The 20,819-nt window shown below is 43.1% G+C and overlaps 1 protein-coding gene across 1 annotated transcript in view; it reads right to left on the reverse strand.

Moving 5' to 3' along the window:
* The window catches only part of itgbl1 (integrin, beta-like 1), a 151,413-nt gene that overhangs the window by 71,486 nt on the left and 59,108 nt on the right, over positions 1-20,819 (reverse strand). Inside the window, exon 3 of the mRNA XM_068032928.1 lies at positions 403-549. Within this exon, the coding sequence (XP_067889029.1) occupies positions 403-549 (147 nt within the window). The remainder of the gene's footprint in view (positions 1-402; positions 550-20,819) is intronic.

Here is a 20,819-nt window from a genome sequence, read left to right on the forward strand (position 1 = left end):
GGATAGAATTACAGAAAGTAAAGGAGATACTTTCAGAAACTGTATGCAGCACACAAAACATTTGAAGTATTACTAGTGTATTTCCTGTAGATTTCTTGTGGCAAATAAGAGGATATGTTATGTGTTATGTCTGAAGTGTGACAGGAAGTAAGCGAGACATAGCAAATGCATACTAAAAGCAACGCTTTTGATATACTTTAGCTGAGTGTAGCAAAATGATTAAAATATCCGATCATGCCTAAAGACATACATTAGTATTTTGTAATGGTGAGGAAAGAGGAATCACTTTGCACCCCTGGAGATATTAAATATTTATGGCACTCAGATTTTTTGCATATTTCAAATCAGTGACAGCCATTTAAAGTTTGATTAGAACATGCAATAATGAACAGTTTTTCTGACCTGCATGGGAACATATCAGACCCTCCGAACTGCGACACATTTCATTGCTTTTCTTCCTCGGGAGGTTGCAAGTCTTGGGATAATGACAAGCATTCCCGGACCAGCCGGGGTCACAGATACATTTCCCACAATCGCATTTCCCATGACCTAGTTGCAGCATCGAAGAAACAAACAGATAATAAATTTTCCTTGTGCTATAAGAGAAATTTCAAATGAAACGTCCACAAAATGTTTTTAATAGTTTACAACTTGCCAGAAAATTCATGCCACATGACCTTGGAGATACGCTGCGGGACACTAGTGTACAAATGATTAATGTGTTTCCCTGAAATTTCTTTCCCTGCTTAAAAATAAACGGGTTTCACACCTCCGCTAAAACAAAGGAGAGAAAAATTTAAAACTAACGTAATCGTTCTAACGCAGTTATTCCAATTACAAGGCCAAAGACTGACCCAACAGTACTCATCCAGGTACCTGCAGTATTCTAATGTATTCTGGGAATATACAAACAAGAGTAGGCCATTCAGCCCCTCGAGCCTGCTCTACCTTCAATTAGATCGTGGCTGATCTGTATCTTAACCCATCCACCCACCTTGGTTCCATAATCCTTAATACCCAAATACCCAACAAAAATCAATAGTTCTGATGAAAGGTCACAGACCTGAAACACCTATTCAGTTGCTCTCTCCACTGATGCTATCTGGCCTGCTGAGTATTTCCAGCATTTTCTGTTTTTATTAAAAATCAATTGATGTCAGTTTTGAAATCGTTAATTGACCCCCAATCTCAACAACTTTTTGGGGGAGATTGTTCCACATTTCCACTACCCTTTGTGTGAAGAAGTGCTTCCTGACATCACCCCTGAACGGTCTAGCTTTAAGTTTAAAGTTATCCCCCCCCACCCCTCCCCCACCACTGGTAATATTATTATCTACACTATCAATTCCATTAATCATCTTAACACCTCAGCTAAATCACCTCTTAATCTTCTATGCTCAAGGGAGTGCAAGCCTAGTCTATGCAACCTGTCCTTATAATTTAACCCTTTTAGTCCCAGTATCATTCTGGTGAACCTCCATTGCAGTTCCTCCAAGGCGAATATATCCTTGCCGAGGTGCGGTGCCCAGAACTGAATGTAATTACTCCAGATGGGGTCTGACCAAAGCTTTATGTAACTGATGAAAGTCACCAGCCAAGACATCAGCTTGTTTTTCTATTTCAAACTCTGATTAAGCTGGTGAGTGTAGACAATTATCTTTCTAGTTTTATTCCAATTTCCGTTGGTTTAACTAACACAATGAATTGAATACTGTATTTTTGACCAATGCCCTAAGTCTAATTACAATGTTTCTTCTTTAATCACAAAATGTTCAAGTAATAATTACAAAATAATGAAGAGAATCAGAAGTCTATTTTTCAAAAAAGCAATATTTGATGCACCCTTAAGTCAGATAATGAAGATCAGTGATTATTCTGAAACAGGTCCATCATTAGGAAACTGAATTGAATAACAGATTACTACAATGATTTAAAAATGAGCATATTTCATAATAACTTTTTACAAAAGTATATTGTGTAAGAAAAGCATCGAAGGAGCAGGATTCACAATGCTACATTATGTTAACTGCTGTGTGATACAATTAACAGCCTGGATCTGCTAGAAGCAAATAACTAATGATTGCTGCTTCTGTGGAAGATATAGAGCTGCAGAACCTTCTGGAATGATGCCAGAAATGTCAGAACCTGAGTGTTCAGGTAAGTGAGATAAACAGGAGAGAATTGAAAATGCTAGAAATTCGAAAATAAAAGCAGAAAATGCTGCAAATGCTCGATGAACCTGCCTAAATCAGAATGGGAAAGATGGGTTAATGTTTTGGGAAAATGCCTCCCTCACGTCTGTTCTGATCAAAGATTCAGCCTGAAGCTTTAGTTTATCTTTTCCTTTCACATCAGGAGACTTTCCCTTGGCAATTCAGAAGAAGGAAAAGAAAAAGACAGACTTGCATTTATATAGCACCTTTCATAACCTCAGGACATCCCAATGCACTTTACAGCCACTTTTGAAATGTATTCACTGTTGTAATGTAGGAAACACGGCAGCCGATTTGTACACAGCAAGATCCCACAAACAGCAATGTGATAATGACCAGATAACCTGATTTTTAGTCATGTTGGTTGGAGGGATAAATATTGACCAGGACACCGGGGAGAACTCCCCTGCTCTCCTTCGAAATAGTGCCACGGGATCTTTTACATCTGAGAGGGGGCAGGCAAGCCCTCAGTTTAACATCTCATCTAAAAGACGACACTGGGAGTGTCACCCCAAATTATGGGCTCAAGTTGCTGGGGTAGGACTTAACCCTATGAACCTTCTGACTCAGAGATGGGAGTGCTACTCACTGAGATGTGGCTGATACCTGTTATGTAAAGATTTGCTGATTTACAGCAGTAAGAGCTTTAATACCATAAATAGCATGATAAATTGCACTGCCGCTAATGTGCAAGAGTGTATAATCTAGCCTATCCCTTTAAGACTACAAAAACTAAATTGAACAGGTTAATAAGGGGTTAATTCCCATTGAATTAATGAACTACTTCTAGACTTGACCATTCTACCACTTTCCTGGCTGGCCTCCCACATTCTACCCTCTGAAAAGTTGAGGTTATCCAATACCCTACTGCCTGTGTCCTAACTCATACCAAATGTTGTTCCTCCATCACCCGTCTGCTCACTGACGTACACTGGCTCCAGTAAGCAACGCATCAATTTTAAAATTCTCATCCAAGTTTTCAAATCTCTCCAGGGCCTAGCTCCTCCCTACCTCTGTAATCTCCTCCAGCCCGCAGCCCTCTGAGATCTCAGCACTCTTCCAATTCTGACCTCTTGAGCATCCCCAACTTCAATTGCTCCACCGTTGGTGGCTGTGCCTTCAGCTGCCTAGGCCCTAAGCTCTGGAATTCCATCCCTAAACCTCTCCACCTCTCTCTCCTCCTTTAAGACTCTTCTTAAAAGTTACCTCTTTGACCAAGCTTTTGGTCACCTGCCTTAAAATCACCCTATGTGGTGTGATGTCAAATTTTGCTTGATAACAGTCCTGTGAAACACCTTGGGATGCTTTATCACATTAAAGGTGCTGTATCAAGACAAATTGTTGTTATTGTTGTTATTGCTGTGGGCCATTTTCAGATTGCAGGTCTTTGTAAACTCTCAGTCCAGGTCAGCAGAAAACAGTATGAAATGATTCAGGTGGATTTTAAACTATCGTGCAGAGCATGGTGAATCTACACTGCACCCTCTCCAAACCCAAGAACCTTCCTGAAGTTTAGTGCCCAGAGTGGAATGCATTTCACCCATTAGGATCTGGCCAGGCATTTTTTCTATTTGTTCATAGGATGTGGATGTCGCAGGCAAGCCCATCCCTAATTGTCCTTGAGAAAGTGGTGGTGAGCCGCCTTCTTGAACGCTGCAGTCTATGTGGGGTAGGCACACCCACAGTGCTGTTAGGAAGGGAGTTCCAGGATTTTGACCCAGCGACAGTGAAGGAATGGTGATATAGTTCCAAATCAGGATGGTGTGTGGCTTGGACCGGAACTTGCAGGTGGTGATGTTCCCATGTATCTGCTGCCCTTGTCCTTCTGGTTGGTAGAGGTCATGGGTTTGGAAGGTGCTGTCTAAGGAGCCTTGGCAAGTTGCTGCAGTGCATCTTGTAGATGGTACACACTGCTGCCACTGTGCCGGTTATGGAGGGAGTGAATGTTGAAGGTAGTAGATGGGGTGCCAATCAAGTGGGCTGCTTTGTCCTGGTTGGCATCGAGCTTCTTGAGTGTTGGACCCACACTCATCCAGGCAAGTGTAGAGTATTCCACCACATTCCTGACTCGTGCCTTGTAGATGGTGGCCAGGCTCTGGACTCCGTATAACTGAAGCATCACATCCTCCTGTTTGTAGTCCAAACCCTGTGAGATAAAGGGTAACATTCCATTGACTTTTTTGATTGACTTTTGCACCTATCCACTAGCCTTTAGTGATTTGTGTACATGAATAGCTAAAACTCTTTGCCCCTCCACAGTTCTTAGTCTTTCACCTTTAAGAAAATATTCCGATTTATCTTTCTTGGATGCAGTGCATGACTTCACACTGCTCCACATTGAACTCCATCTCCCACACTTAGATCCACACTGCATCTAGCAATGCTCCTTTTACTGTGCCTGCTAACTTAGTGTCATCTGCAAACTTGGATAGACAACTCTCCATTTCTTCATCCAAATCATTAATATATATGGTTTAAAGCTGAGACGCCAGTACAGATCCCTGGGAAACACCACTTGTCACATCCTGTCATTAAGTGAATGGTCCCTTTATCCGTAATCAGCTTCCTATCTTCCCAACCAATTACCAACCCACGTCACAGAGTTACCTTTAATACAGTTGCTTTTACTTTTTAGTAATAATCCCTTGTATGGAACCTTATCAAATGGCTATAGACAACATCCATAGACACTCCCCTGTCCATCATGCTCGTGACCTTTGCAAAAAAAATTCAACAGTGGTAGTCAGACATGAGCGATGCTTCACAAATCCATGTTAACTGTCTTTGATCAGTTGATCTTGTCCAAGTGCTCAGTCACTCTGGGCTGGAATTTAGGAAGGAGGCGGGGGAAGGGTAGCTTATACCGGCGAGGGAAGGCCCATTGCCTTCCCGACGCCAAGGAATTTTAGCAGGGGCGGGTAAGGCTGAGGATGGCTTTCCTGCCCAGAGGCCAATTGAGGCCCCTAAGTAGCCAATTAAAGGCCACTTAAAGGCCTCTTCCTGCCTCCACTGGTATTTTAATAGTGGAGGGGCATGGCCCTCTGCCACATGGGGAGGCTGCCTTGTAAAAGCTGGCGACCCCCCTGCAGCCTTGTGGGGCGGCCCTCCTGATTGGGCACCCTGTGGCCTATGGAGGGCCCCCACCCATGGCAAGGCCCGAGTCTTCTGGAAGAACTCACAACCAGCACCCCCACCCCACCCACTAGGGCCTGCCTGACTGGCGGGGGTGGGGGTGCAACCAGAACTAGGGCGGCACAGTGGCTAGCACCGCAGCCTCACAGCTCCAGCAACCCGGGTTCGATTCTGGCTACTGCCTGTGCGGAGTTTGCAAGTTCTCCCTATGTGGGTTTCAGCCGGGTGCTCCGGTTTCATCCCACAGCCGAAGACTTGCAGGTTGATAGGTAAATTGGCCATTGTAAATTGCCCCTAGTGTAGATAGGTAGTAGGAGAATGGTGGGGATGTGGTAGGGAATATGGAATTAATGTAAGATGAGTATAAATGGGTGGTTGTTGGTTGGCACAGACTTGGTGGGCCGAAGGGCCTGTTTCAGTGCAGTATTGGTAAATAAAATTAATAAATAAATATAAGCTACTAATAAATCCAGTAGGGAATTCAGGAGAAACTTCTTTACCCAGAGAGTGGCGAGAATGTGGAACTCACTACCACAGGGAGTGGTTGAGGAGAATAGAATCATAAAATAATTTCGGCACAGCAGGAGGCCATTCAATCCATCGTGTCTGTGTTGTATGAATACACTTATGGGGAAGCTGGATAACCACATGAGGGAGAAAGGAATAGAAGGGTATGCTGATAGGTTGAGATAACGTAGTGTGGGAGGAGGCTTGTGTGGAGCATAAACACAGTCATGGTCCAGTTGGGGCGAATGGCCTGTTTCTGTGCTGAAAATACTTTGTGTAGGATGTTGTGATTATCTCCGTGCCAACAATCAGGCCAACTGACTTCTGTGGAGGACTCACTGCTGCTCCCAGTCTAGGTGCAGACACACTCTCTTTATGCGTTTTGTTATGACTGTCCATGACACTCATCAACCTGTTCCAGCAGTAGCTTCCCTTTGTCTCCCAGGCTTGACATAAACTTTATTATGTAACGGAAGGAAAATTAACACAATGGTACCTTGCCATTTGGATCAATAAGTTCCAGAAGCCCAATCACCCAGTGCATTCTTCCTGCAGTCAAATGGTGTTTAACCATGTGAATCCAGTCACCAGGCCGGAATTTTACACCCCCCAGGGAGCTGGCTGGAGACGAGGCGGCATAAAATTGAGCAGGAGGTGGGGGGTGCCGTTCCTGTCACCTACCCGTGCCCCCCCCTCCCCCACTGCCATTTTACCAGCAGCGGTGGATGTGGCAAACAGCCCGCCTGCCCCAGGCCAATTGAAGCTCTTAAGTGGCCAATTAATTGCCACTTAAGTGCCTCCTCCTACCATCGGTGGTATTTTACCAGTGGCAGCTGGGCACTTTGTCAGCTGATGAGGCAGCCTCCGTGCAGTCCCGGGGGGGGGGCCCTTCTGATCGGGCACCCTGTGTTCCCTGGAGGGTCCCCCTTTTGGGAACTCTGTGCCCCCCAGCAGCACAAGCTGCCCCCACTGGAGCACCTACCCACACCCTCCTGGTCAACCCCAACCCTCTCACCGGGACCCAGCCGGTTGTCCCTGGCGAGGCCCGAAACCCCACTTACCTTTTTCAGGGCCGATGTTCCTCAGGTGGCTGCCTGAGAGGGGCAGAACTCCCACCCAAAGCCAATTAAGGGCCTGGGCCATGTAAAATCGCTGCACAGCTTCCAGGTCCGGCGGAGGCGGGCTCGCTCCTGACTTTTCAGCCGGTGGGAGGGACCTCCATGTAAAAACCTGGCAACTTTCAAGTTTGCACATCCTGTCGTGCAATATTTCATTGCAAAGCCATACCTGACTTGTTTCATTCCAACTTCAACCACCTCCCTTAGTCATTGGCCCATTCAAAAGACCATCTGTTTTAAACCATTTCCTTTCCACACAACAGTTAAACAGTTACTAGACGTGCATTAATTATTTTATAAATTGTGGCTTAAGTAAGTTTAACCAATAAAAGTTAAAATTTACACTGAGATTAAGCAAAGCAATACAAGACTAGCAGAGTCACTCAGCAATCGAGACAGCCATGGGATTTCTGCTACTGCCCTGATTAACCCTATCCACACTGGTCAATTACAGTGTCCATATCGATTAGCCATCACCTCCTCACAACTGATGCAAAACTGACAGGTTTCTGGTTGCCTGGAGTTCTCTCACCCCTACTTAAATAACAGAATGGCATTTGCAATTTTCCAATCCAAAAGCACAATTCCTGAATCTAGAGATTTTTGGAAAATTATGATTCATCCGCTTGACATTCAATAGCATTATGATCACTGAATCCCCCACTATCAACATCTATGGAGTTACCATTGACCAGAAACTGAACTGGAGTAACCATATAAATACTGTGGCTACAAAAGCAGGTCAGAGGCTGGGAATACTGCAGTGAGTAACTCACCTCCTGACTCCCCAAAGCCTGTCCACCATCTACAAGGTACAAGTCAAAAGTGTGATGGAATACTCTCCACTTGCCTGGATGAGTGCAACTCCAACAACACTCAAGAAGCTCGACACCATCCAGGACAAAGCAGCCTGCTTGATTGGCACCCCACCTACAAACATTCACTCCCTCCACCACCGATGCACAGTGGCAGCAGTGTGTACCATCTAAAGATGCACTGCAGCAACGCACCCAGGCTCTTTCGACAGCACCTTCCAAACCCGCGATCTCTACCAACTAGAAGGACGAGGACAGCAGATGCATGGGAACATCACCACCTGCAAGTTCCCCTCCAACCCACGCACCATCCTGACTTGGAACTATATCGCCGTTCCTTCACTGTCGCTGGGTCAAAATCCTGGAACTCCCTTCCTAACAGCACTGTGGGTGTACCTACCCCACATGGGCTCAGCAGTTCAAGAAGGCAGCTCACCACCACCACCTTCTCAAGGGAGATTAGGGATGGGCAATAAATGCTGTCCTAGCCAGCGACGCCCACATCTCATGAATGAATAAAAAAAATAATTAACAGCTCTTTCTTTTGACACTGTCCTGGAGATTCATCTATATTAAGTCACATTATTTTCTCCATTACTTATATTAAATGAGAACGTGGTGGAGGCAGGTTCAATTGAAGCATTCAGAAGGGAATTATATGAAAAGTTATATGAAAAGGAAGTATGTGCAGAGTTTCAGGGAGAAGGTGGGGGAATGAAACTGAGGGAATTGCTCTTTCAGAGAGCCAGTGCGGACACGATGGGCCGAATGGCATCCTTCTCTACTGTAACAATTCTGTGATTCTGTAAATCCTTTAACTTCCTCGCCTTGTCTTAGTTTTAGGTTCCCTTGTATGGCTTGTAATTCATCCTCTTCCTCTACTGTGAAAACGGGTACAAGTCATCCCTTAAGTCTGCCATTTCCTTATTATCTGTTATAGTCTCCTTGCACCTGACTTTAATGGACCACATTCCCTGTTACCACTCTTTTTCTTTTAATATATCTGTAAAAACTTTTGCTGTCAGCATTAGTATCTTTGATTACTGCCTTTGTATCCCTTTGTCGCTTTTTACTGCACTTCTACTTTTCCTTCCAATTGCACATATGGTTAAAACTGAAAACCAATGAACTCCTGTTCATCCCTGGTGGAAACCCGCTGACTGCAATTTTAACTCAGAAACTGACTGTGGTGGAAAATGGATTTGTTGAAAGCAGGGTGGGTTCCTCATTCTGGTGTTGTGGGTGATGTCTCTCTGCATCACCTCCAAGAGGGAGCTGAACTGGTTCCCTGAGGCAGAAAACTATTTCCTCTGGTGGGGGGGAGTCCAGGACAAAGGGGCAGAACCTTAAAATTAGAGCCAGGCCGTTCAGGGCTGGTGTCAGGAAGAACTTCTTCACACAAAGGGGAGTGGAAATCTGGAACTCTCTCCCCCAAAGAGCTGCTGAGGCCGGGGGTCAATGGAAAATTTCAAAACTGAGATTGATAGATTTTTGTTGGGTAAGGGGATTAAGTGTTAGGAAACCAAGATGGGTAAATAAGAGTTAAGATACAGATCAGCCATGAGATCCCATTGAATGACGGAACAGCCTTGAGAGGCTGAATGGCCTCCTCATGTTCCTATGTTCCTTCCTCTGTTCAGGTCAATTTTATTTGTATATTCCTATGTCCATGTTTACAGCAGTAACTTCCTATGTAAACTAGTCACTGTGTAATTACAAGATGTCACCACTGCCTAATTACATCATAGGACCTCCGATTTACATTTATGAAGATACAAATGTGATCATAGAATCATAGAAAGTTCACGGCACAGAAAGAGGTCTCTTGGCCCATCGTGTCGACCCACCCAGTCTAATCCCATCTTCCAGCATTTGGTCCATAGCCCTGCAGATTCCAGCACTTGAGGTGCACATCCAGACTCCTTTTGAATGAGTCGAGGGTTTCTGCCTCAACTACCCTTTCAGGCAGTGAGTTCCAGATGTGCAGACAAAGATCAAATGGTCTATCAAGCCTGCCCCAGTACCTCATGATGGATGGAGCAATGTGACTGGACACTTCCCACTTCCCAAAATTCCCCACCACCTCTCCTCCCCAACAGCCTTGTACTCACCTGGGAGAGTAAAAAAAAGGAAGAAGTGAACAAGGAGAAAAAATACCCTGGAAAATTCCTGTCTCATTCTCTCAGGCGATGGAAACCTTTCCAGAGGATCGCATGAACCAACTGTTACTTTCATTTCCATTTACTTTCTATAAAATTTTTATTTTCTTATACAGTATATATAAAATATATAAAACTTGCACATTTCCAGCACTTTCTGTACCTGCTCAAATCAGTAATTAGGTACAGTACATGTCGGGTATTTGACACAATTTACCCATAAAAAGTTGCATTCACCTATTGTCAGGATTTTGATTTATGAAACTTCTATTAACAAGATCCAGTTTGTAGCAATGTTGCTGCATGCACAGTTGTCTGTCACCATCAGCAAAGTGATGGAAGAAAAGAGCACATTTACTGTTAACATTTACATTAAACATTGCCTTTCTGTCAGTTTTTAACAAAGAGGCTCCCATGAAACCATGTTACTCTGAAGATCTCAGTTTTGGAAAATGAAAAGTCTGTCTAACGAAACAGTTAACATGCACCCAGTGTCCTCACCCTCTCTTTGTTAGTCTGAATGTCTTTTGTGCAGCAGTATCAGAATGTCTGAATGTTCAAAAATAAAACATTTGTGACATATGAGGGTACAATGAAGGTTCCAATTTCCAAAACTGTGACAGGTGACTAATTTTTCAGTTTCCTTTATTTCCTAACTGCCTTTTGCATATTTGCAAATCCACCAAGAATGCAATATTGTGGCAACAGTAAAATGAACGAGACATACTAAACAGTAGATTCATACAACACAGAGGGAGGCCATTCTGTCCATTAAGCCTGTGCTGGCTCATTGAAAAAGTTATTCACTAAGTTCAACTTCCCCTGCCCTTTCCCTGTAGTCCTGCAAATGTTTCCTTTTCAAGTCTTTATCAATAATCTTTTGAAAATTACTATTGAATCTGCTTCCACCGCCCTTTCAAAATGACTAAAAGAAGAGCAGGTGAGTTATCCCCGGTGTCCTGGCCAATATTTATCCTTCAGTCAATATCACAAAAACATATGAACTGGTCATTAACACGTCGCTGTTTCTGGGAGCTTGCTGTGCACAAAATGGCTGCCATGTTTCCTACATTACAACAGTGACTATAATTCAAAAAAGTCCTTCATTGGTTGTAAAGCACTTTGGGATGTCCTGTGGTGGTGAAAAGCGCTATATAAATGCAAGCTTTCTTTTTTTGCTATTGGCATACCCCCATTCATGAGAGCTATTATCCACCAAGTAACCTTCCTCCTTAAAATATCAAAAGAACCAACATTGATTATGTGAAACTGGTGGAAGTGGAGTTATATGTGCACCTGATTAAATTGCAATGAATGTTACAATTGGGTCACAATGTCATTCAGCTTCTTTCCAACTCTGCTCTAATCTTTGTGTGTCTTTTTCACTTTCCATCCCAGACTATCATCCTTCCTTCTTAATCAGCATCATAGCTTTCTGATCAGCCTTACTGTTTTTTCTTATACATCTGTCTTTGTTTCTGGATAATTCATGCAGTATTTCCCCTATTTTGTTCGTCTGTCATTCTTACTGTGTCTTGATCACTCTAACTTGCATCTTTCCAGATCTTTTCTCCAAAAATTGTTCTGTCTTCCTGCCTGACAAAATACCGTCCACGTCACTACAATTTTCTAAATCAATACGAAAGCAAATATATTTTCCCTATGGTACAGACTCTGGTTAGAAATACAAAATCACATGCAACAGTCATTGGCTAATTTGCATACTTAAACCCACAGTATGGTGAAAAAGTGAAGGAATTAAAATAAAGCATTATATTGATCCTTGCCTCATATGTTGTCTAAAACATGATACAATAAATAAAGAATGCTGAAGGGGAGACGAGGGTTTTGATTTGCCCTGAGCATTGGAATTACTGAATGCACTAATAATGCATTAAGAGAATAAACACTATTGTTCACCTGAATAAAGTGGTGCAAATTTGTGCTCTTTCTCCTAAATTTTTCTACTGGAAGTTAGCGTGTCAAACACATGATAGCATGTTGACTCTTTCTCATTTATATGAATTCCTTGGCATGTTAATTTTGCACAATTGAAGTTGGCATAGGAGGGCAGAGGAACAAAGAGTTGTAGCGGTGAAGAAGGATAGGAGATATTAGGTAGGGATGAAGCCATGAAGGGCTTGAAACAGCAAGATTAATAACTGGAAATGGGATGGTAACGTGCAAAACATAGGCTTCCAAACCTTTGACAATATAAACCGGTTCAAGATGGAGTTCAAGACTGATTTGAGAATATTTGCTGATTAGACTAGTTAATTCTCCAATTCCTAATATATTTTATTCTCTTAAATCGCAGGACAACCAGCTCTTATACAGCTGAAGGGTACCTTGAATATGATTGTGATGAACTTTATTTGATTTCGTGCAGCTCCATCAATCACTCTACAATGAATGGAGCTCCAAGCTACACTCTATTTGTGGCATTCATGAGCAGAATCTACATAATTAAATCTAAAATGGCCTAAAAACACATTCATTAGGTTTTAAATATAAGCAAAAGACTTTGCTGCCAGAAAAGCTAATTTGTTACATGATTTAGCTGCGATATTTAAATGTTGCTGCATGACTCTGAGTTTTTTCTGCACACATGCAAAGTTTACAAATTGAGTTGGCAGTGATCCTAATTTACTGGATCCATGATCAGAACGAGCGGGCATTACACAGGATTAATGTCAACAATAGAAGATTTTCAACTTGCACAGAGTAATTAAAATAGCCTATAAATAGCTCTGTAACAAATGAGATTTTCTGTGTGTAATTAATCCCTTTAATTTTTTGTAATGCTTAAAACTAAATAAATACAATTTTTATGGGCACTCACTGATTCCCACTCAACTGCTGGGATTGCCATTAGTCTAAACTTGCAGTGCAGAATTGAGTAATTTTGCCCAATTCAGGAGTGTTTAAATGGTATAACTTTTCAGTCATATTCGTTTTGTGTTCAGCCAAATTTCATCCGTAAAGGCAGGTTATTTGGGCTGTGATCTACCTCAAATATAGTCAAATCTACATGACAGAAATTATAATTATTGTATTCTGTTACGACTTTTAGAGTGATGCAATTTTGTAGCATGACCACAATTTGCATCCTGTCACTCTATTCACATCTAGAAGCATCAGAGGACTGAAGTAACATTATTAAGACTACATATTTGTGACATCACTAAGACTGCTTGTTTCTGCCTCCGTAATATTGCCCAAATTCACCCCTGCATCAGCTCATCTATTGCTGAAACTCGCATTCATGCCTTTGTTACCTCCAGACTTGACTATTCCAATGCACTCTTGGCTGGTTTCCCACATTCTACCCACCGTAAACTTGAGGTCATCCAAAACTCTGCTGCCCATGTCGTAACTCGCACCAAGTCCCGTTCACCCATCTCCCCTGTGCTCGCTGACCAACATTGGCTCCCGATCAAGTAAATTCTTGATTTTTAAATTCTCATCCTTTTTTCAAATCCCTCCATGGCCTCACCCCTTCCTATCTCTATAATCTCCTCCAGCCTCACAATCCTCTGAGAGCTCTGCACTTCTCCAATTCTGGAGTCTTGAGCATTCCCAATTTTAATCGCTCCACCATTGGTGGCTGTGCCTTCAGTTGCCTGGGCCCCAAGCTCGGGAATTCCCTCCCTAAACCTCTCCGCCTCTCCACCTCGCTTTCCTCCTTTAAGACACTCCTTAAAACCTACCTCTTTGGTCACCTGACCTGATATATCTCCTTATGTGGCTCAGTGTCATATTTTGTTTTCTAATGCTCTTGTGAAGCACTTTGGAATGTTTTATTACATTAAAGGTGGTATATAAATATAAGTTGTGGCTGTTTTCATGTCACAGACAGTATTCACACTGTCCTTTGAAGGTAAGTTTCGTTGGTGTGCAAACTATATTTGAATCTTATGGGGGATGTGTTGGTCATGGAACCATCATTCCATCCGCTACAAAACCCATTCACTTACACGGAGTTAAAATCGAACTCTATTTGTGTCATAGCATTGCCAAGAGATCACAAAGTAACCAGAGATCGCAGGTTTGAGATCACCGGCAAAAGAGCCAGATGAGAGACGAGGTGATTTTTTTTTTATGCAGCTAGTTATTGTGATCTGGAATGCGCTGCCAAAATGGGTGATGGAAACAGATTCAATAGTAGCTTTCCAAAGGGGAATTGGAAAAATACTTAAAAGGAAGAAAATTTGCAGGGATATAGGAAAAGAGCAGGGGGAGCGGGACTAATTGGATAGCTCTTTCAAAGAGCCAGCACATGTACGATGGACAGAATGGCCTCCCTCTGCACTGTAAGATTCTATGTTTTGATATTGAGCTTGATGGACGTTCAGTGCCTATTAATGATAAGTAAAATAAGATTGTTTTCAGACACTGTTTCATACTTAAATATCAAAAAAAACAATGTGAATTAGTGGTTAGTTTTGACCTCTTTGTCCCCCAACTCTCTGCTCACATAATGGTGCATTAAACTGTTCGAGGTTTGTGGTGAAACAACATGTATTGCCAAATTCATTTAGCCAAACTCTAATTCCCTTTGGTCATTTACTAAATAAATATTAGGGATTAATTAAATTGAAAGGGCCAAGAGGGAATCGAAAAGTAAGCCTTGGTTGCGATGAATCTAAAGTCGAGAAGATTTATTTACCAAGTACAAACAATTGGACCCACAATAACAGGTGTCTAGAATTAAGATCTCTGGGGTTAGGCTAAGAGACAGCCTTCAGATCCAAGTGTTAATTTAAAAAGGAAGAAAGATTTGAATTTGTGTAGCATCTTTCACAGCCAATGAAGTACTTTTTTGAAGTATGGTCACTGTTGTAATATAGGGAACACAGTAGCCAGTTTGCACAGAGCAAGGTCCCACAAACATCAATGTGATCATGACCAAATAATCTGTTTTTATTATTACAGATTAAGGGATTGAGGGATAAATATTAGCCCCAGGACACCCCAGGAAAAACTCCCCTGCTCTTCTTCAAAATAGTGGCATGGGATGTTTTACATCCACCTGAGGAGGCAGACGGGGCCTCAGTTTATTGTCTCACCCAAAAGGTGGCACCTCAGACTGTGTAGCACACCCTCAGTCCTGCACTGGACAGTGCTTGGAGAATTTGCCAGAGTGCTGATGGCTCAGATACATTGGCGTCTAATTCAACATCACCTGCACCCACTATATCGGCCTAAAACGTGTGCAGCGATAACCGATTTAGCCGGGCAGAGGCCTGCTCCTGTTCTGCAAGTGAGTTTGGGCCACAGTTAAGTTGATTGGGGCTTTTTTCTTTAGGAAGCCCTAGCTTGACCCGAATTGAGTGCAGACCTCAGCTCAATATTGAAATAGGAGACTTGCACTCTTATCAGGTCTGGATTGTTAATTCATTTGGACTAGTCAGTATCAGTCTGACTAGTATTTTTGGGCCAAACCAGTGGCCTGCAAATGGAGGCTGCCCAAAAAAGACCCCAAACCTTACAGGAATGTGGTGTGTCTGGAGGCAGAAAAGGGGTTGCCAATTCTGTGGGATTGGTACAAAGTTCCAAGGAATTGAAAATTAATCGCCTGGACGCAACACCCCAGAAAAAAAATTACTGGGACAATGAAGAAAACTGATTTTTCTAAATTTTCTTTGAATATTTTAATGCATTAGTTATAAAAATATTGGAGATGGGAGAGAAAAATTGTTGTTTCAGTCATAGTCAAGGTTAATCCAATTGGGTAATACAGAGCCTGTTTGCTTTCCCATTGGCTGAGGAAGGATGTGCGCCTGGAGGACGCGCCAATGGCAGGAGTGTGGGGGTAGGGTGGTTCAAGGCTAGAGGTCATGTGATGGAATCTCCAGGAATACACCCAAGCGGAGTTGGAAACTCTTAGTCAGAAGGAGGAATGCAGCTCCTGGCTCAATGAAACAACTGCGAACCACCCGCCCTTGCCCCCCCTGCCCCCCTCCCCCCACCACTCACCTCCCGATTGCCTACCCCTGTGTTTACCCATGACCCTTGCCACTGATCAGTAATGGATTTGCCCTGACAAGCGCACTGTGTTCCGGAAGCTAATTGGTGTCCGCAGCTCGCCTGTGTTATGCTGGGTCAGCTGTGACTCTCACCTCAGAAGGTTGTAGGTGCAAGTTCTACTGTAGCACTTGAGCAGAAAAATCAAAGCTGACACTTCCAGTGCAGTACTGAGGGAGTAATGCAGTGTCAGTGCTGGTCTCCTTTGGGTGAGACATTAAACCAAGGTCCTGTCTGTCCTCTCTCTAAAACAGATATTCTGTTCATTACTACATTGCTGTTTTTTGGGAGCTTGCTGTGTAGAAATTGGCTGCTGTGATTACTACATTACAACAGTGACTACACTTCAAAAATACTTCATTGGCTATAAAGCATTTTAGGACCTCCTGTGGCCATGAAAGGCGTTAGATAAACACAAGTCTTCCCTTTCTTTCAATGCCTGAGCACCTCTCTGTTCTGAAGCACCATCCCTATGTCCAACCAGAATCGTGACTAATTTCAGGAGTGGGGGGCAGGGGGGCTAACAACTTTTGCCCTGTCACCGCTGGAAATATCGCAAAAAACTGGCTGATCTGTTTCTTTCATTCAAAAATGACGTGTGAAAAAGTAGCTGACACACTCAAAGTGTTTTGTTGTATGATTGCCTCTATTTTGTGGAGGAAAGGAGGCCAGAGAAAAATACTGCATCGAGAGGCAAGAGCTCGTCTTTCCTTTCATTCATTCTGAAGGCACTTTGATGGCGTGGGTGGAACAACTGAATTAATCAAAGCCTCCAAAAGCTTTTGTTGGCTTCAATAATCAGCATACTGATTCACACTAACAGTGAGATGAGCCAGTTCTGCTGAGAGAATTACTCGATGACATCCAAGAGCGAGTGGCACAGAACTGATGCTTAAGTAAATGTCAAGAGAAAGAATTCTGTTGTCAGCTTCAGAAAGTGCCTCTAAAATCACAGCATAATCTTTCCAGCATTCAATTACATTTTAAAAACGAATTATTGCCCAACACGAAAGTACCTCTGCTGGTCAGATGTGGCCATTATATCCACTGTTACATTTTAACAAACAGGTAAATGCTGGTTAAAAACTGGTCAACGATTTAGCAGCAATTTAGTAAGTTATCAGATTGCAAGGAACGGAAGTCAACTAATTTCTTGTTTTTCCAATTTTTAACAATAAAAATGAAATAAAGTACTGTGCTCAGTTCTGCTCTCGGTACTATAAAACAGATATCAAAGCACTGGACCAAGTGCAAAAATAATTTACAATGACGATCCAGAACTGAGAAGTTCTAACAATCTGGGGAGATTGAACAAGCTGTGACTCTTTTCTCCAGAAAAAGAGAAGGCTGAGGAGTGACCTGATAGAGTTCTTTAAAATTATGAGAGAGTTTGAAAGGGTAGATGTAGAGAAGGTATTTTCACTTGTGTAGGAGACCAAAACTAGGGCCAACCTCCACCAATCCACAAAACCTACCTCCTCTATGAGGGCGCCTCGACATTGAGGCACCCTCTCCTTCATGCTAGCGGTGGCACTGCCGAGCTGCTAGCCCTCTGATTGAGCCAGCAGCTCTGAGAGGTGGCTGCCATCCTCAATTGGACAGCAGTCCAGGTGGCAGCCTGTTAATTGGCCACCACCGGCAAAATGCCGCCCCGGGTCCCACTGCCGGTTGGCACAGGGTCGGCTCCCGTTTTCGTTCCGGGGGCAGGACATCTCAAATACTGACAAAATTCAGCTCAACATTTCAGGTCAATGACCCTTCATTAGAATGAAAGAAAGTTAGGGCATAGGAACACAGGAACAGGAAGAGGCCATAGAACCCCTCAACTCTGTTCCACCATTCAACTAGATCCTGGTTGATCTGCGACTGAATTCCATATGCCCACCTTTGCCCCATATGCCTGAAGACCTTTGATTAACGAAAATGTATCAATCTCAGATTTAAAATTAACAATTGACCTAGCTCCACTTGTCATTTGCAGAAGAGACTTCCAAACCTCTACCGCCCTTTGTGTGTAGAAGTGTTACTTAATTTCATTCCTGAAAGGTCTGGCTCTAATTTTTAGATGATGCCACCTAGTCCTAGACTCTCCAACCAGCGGAAATAGTTTCTCTCTATCTACCCTATCTGTTACCCTAATTTCTTGAAAACATCAATCAAATCACCCCCAAACTTTCTGAATTGCAGGGAATACGACCCCAGTTTGTTTAACTAGTTCATTGACCTGAAACACTTGGGGCAATTTTAACTGAGCACGCAGCACGGGAAACCCACTGGATGGGATGGAAAGCTGATTTTACAACCCCACCCCCCTCCCCTCACCAATGTTTACTTCAATGCAGAGTAAAACCAGGCAGGGTATAAGACTAGTGATTTACCCAATCACATGGGTCCCCGACAGCCAGGTCTGGTTAAAATTGCATCCCCAGCCTCCCTTAATTTCACTTCTCTCCACAAATCATTTGTGGAAACTTGTGTATGTAGACACTGCGAGGGAGAGAGGATTGGGGTTCAGCTGCTGTGCCTTCCATAGTAAAATATCTTACCAAAATTCACTGACTAACAACAACAACTTGCATTTATATAGCACCGTTAACATGGTAAAACATCCCAAGATGGTTCACAGGAGCAATTATTAAAAGAAAATTGGGATTAGACCGGAAAGCTCTTTTGCATCCACATGAACATGATGGGCTGAAGGGCTTCCTCCTGTGCTGTGAATTTTTCGACGTTTCTAAAATTTGACACCGAGCCACATAGGAAAATGTCAGGACAGGTGACCAAAAGCTTGGTCAATGACGAAGGTTTTAAGGATCATCTTAAAGTAGGAGAGAGAACTGGAGAGGTTTAGAGAGGGAATTCCAGAGCTTGAGGACTGGGTAGCTGACGGCACGGCCACCAATGATACATAGAAAATAGGAGCAGGAGTAGGCCATTTGGCTCTTCAGGTCTGCTTCGCCATTCATTATGATCATGTCTGATCATCCAACTCAGTAACCTGTTCCCTCTTTCCCCCATATCCTTTGATCCCTTTCGCCCCAAGAGCTATATCTAACTCCTTCTTGAAAACATACAATGTTTTGGCCTCAACTGCTTTCTATGGTAATGAATTCCACAGGCTCACCATTCTCTGGGTGAAGAAATTTCTCCTCATTTCAGTCCTGAAAGATTTACCCTGCATCCTTAGACTATGACCCTATTACCGTGTACTACAGGTCTCCAAACAACCAGAGAGAGATAGAGGAACAGATATATTAGCAAAGCTCAGAGATGTGTAAAAATAATAGGGTAATAATAGTAGGGGATTTCAACTTGCCTAATATCAACTGGGATAGTCTTAGTGCAAAAGGCTTAAAGGGGGAGGAATTCTTCATACAGGAGACCTTTTTGAGCCAGTACGTAGAAAGTCCGATAAGAGAAGGGGCAGTACTGGACCTAATCCTAGGGAATGAAGCTGGACAAGTGGTAGAAGTGTCGGGGGGAGCATTTCGGGGGATAGTGACCATAACTCTGTTAGATTTAAGGTAGTTATGGAAAAGGACAAAGACGGGCCAGAAATAAAGATACTGAATTGGGGGAAGGCCGATTTCAATTTGATAAAACAGGATTTGGCCAAAGTGGACTGGGAGCAGCTCCTTGTAGGAAAGTCTATATCAGGCCAATGGGAGTCATTCAAAGAGGAAATAGTGAGGGTTCAGAGCCAACATGTACCCGTTAAGGTGAAGGGTAGGACCATCAAGTCCAGCGAACCCTGGATGTCAAAGGATATAGAGTATTGGATCAGGAAAAAAAGGAGGCTTATGGCAGATTAGGAGCACTGAAAACAGCAGAGACATTAGAGGAGTATGGAAAGTGTAGGGGGATACTTTTTTTTAAAAATTCATTCATGGGATGTGGGCGTCGCAGGCTAGGCCAGCATTTATTGCACATTCCTAATTGCCCTTGAACTGAGTGGCTTGCTAGGCCATTTCAAGGGCATGTAAGAGTCAACCACATTGCTGTGGATCTGGAGTCACCTGTAGGCCAGACCAGGTAAGGACAGCAGATTTCCTTCCCTAAAGGACATTAGTGAACCAGATGGGTTTAAAAAAGTAATTAGGAGAGCAAAGAGGGGACAGGAAAAAACATTGGCAGTCAATATAAAGGAAAATCCTAAGGCGTTTTATAAGTATATTAAGGGCAAGAGGATAACCAGGGAAAGAGTAGGGCCAAAAAGGGACCAAAGTGGCAATCTGTGTGTGGAGCCGAGAACATAGGTGAGGTTTTAAATGATTACTTTTCATCTGTTTTCACTGTGGAGAATGACGATGTAGGTGTAGAGATCAGGGAGGGGGATTGTGATATACTTGAACATATTAACATTGAAAGGGAGGAAGTATTAGATGCTTTAGCGGGCTTAAAAGTGGATAAATCCCCAGGCCCAGATGACATGCATCCCAGGCTGTTATGTGAGGCAAAGAAGGTGATAGCAGGGGCTCTGACACAAATTTTCAAATCCTCTCTGGCCACGGGAGAGATGCCAGTGGACTGGAGGACAGCGAATGCGGTACCGTTATTCAAGAGGGGTAGCAGGGATAGACCAGGTAATTACAGGCCGGTGAGTCTAACATCAGTGGTTGGGAAACTATTGGAAAATATCCTGAGGGACAGGATTATTCTCCACTTGGAGAGGGAGGGAATAATCACGGATAGTCAGCACGGCTTTGTCAGGGGAGATCGTGTCTAACTAACATGATTGAATTTCTCGAGGAGGTGACTAGATGTATAGATGAGGGTAAAGCAGTTGATGTAGTCTACATGGACTACAGTAAAGCTTTTGATAAGGTCCCGCAATAGAGATTGGTTAAG

The sequence above is a fragment of the Heterodontus francisci genome, chromosome 6 (assembly GCF_036365525.1).
Source record: "Heterodontus francisci isolate sHetFra1 chromosome 6, sHetFra1.hap1, whole genome shotgun sequence".
In the NCBI taxonomy this organism is placed as follows: domain Eukaryota; kingdom Metazoa; phylum Chordata; class Chondrichthyes; order Heterodontiformes; family Heterodontidae; genus Heterodontus; species Heterodontus francisci.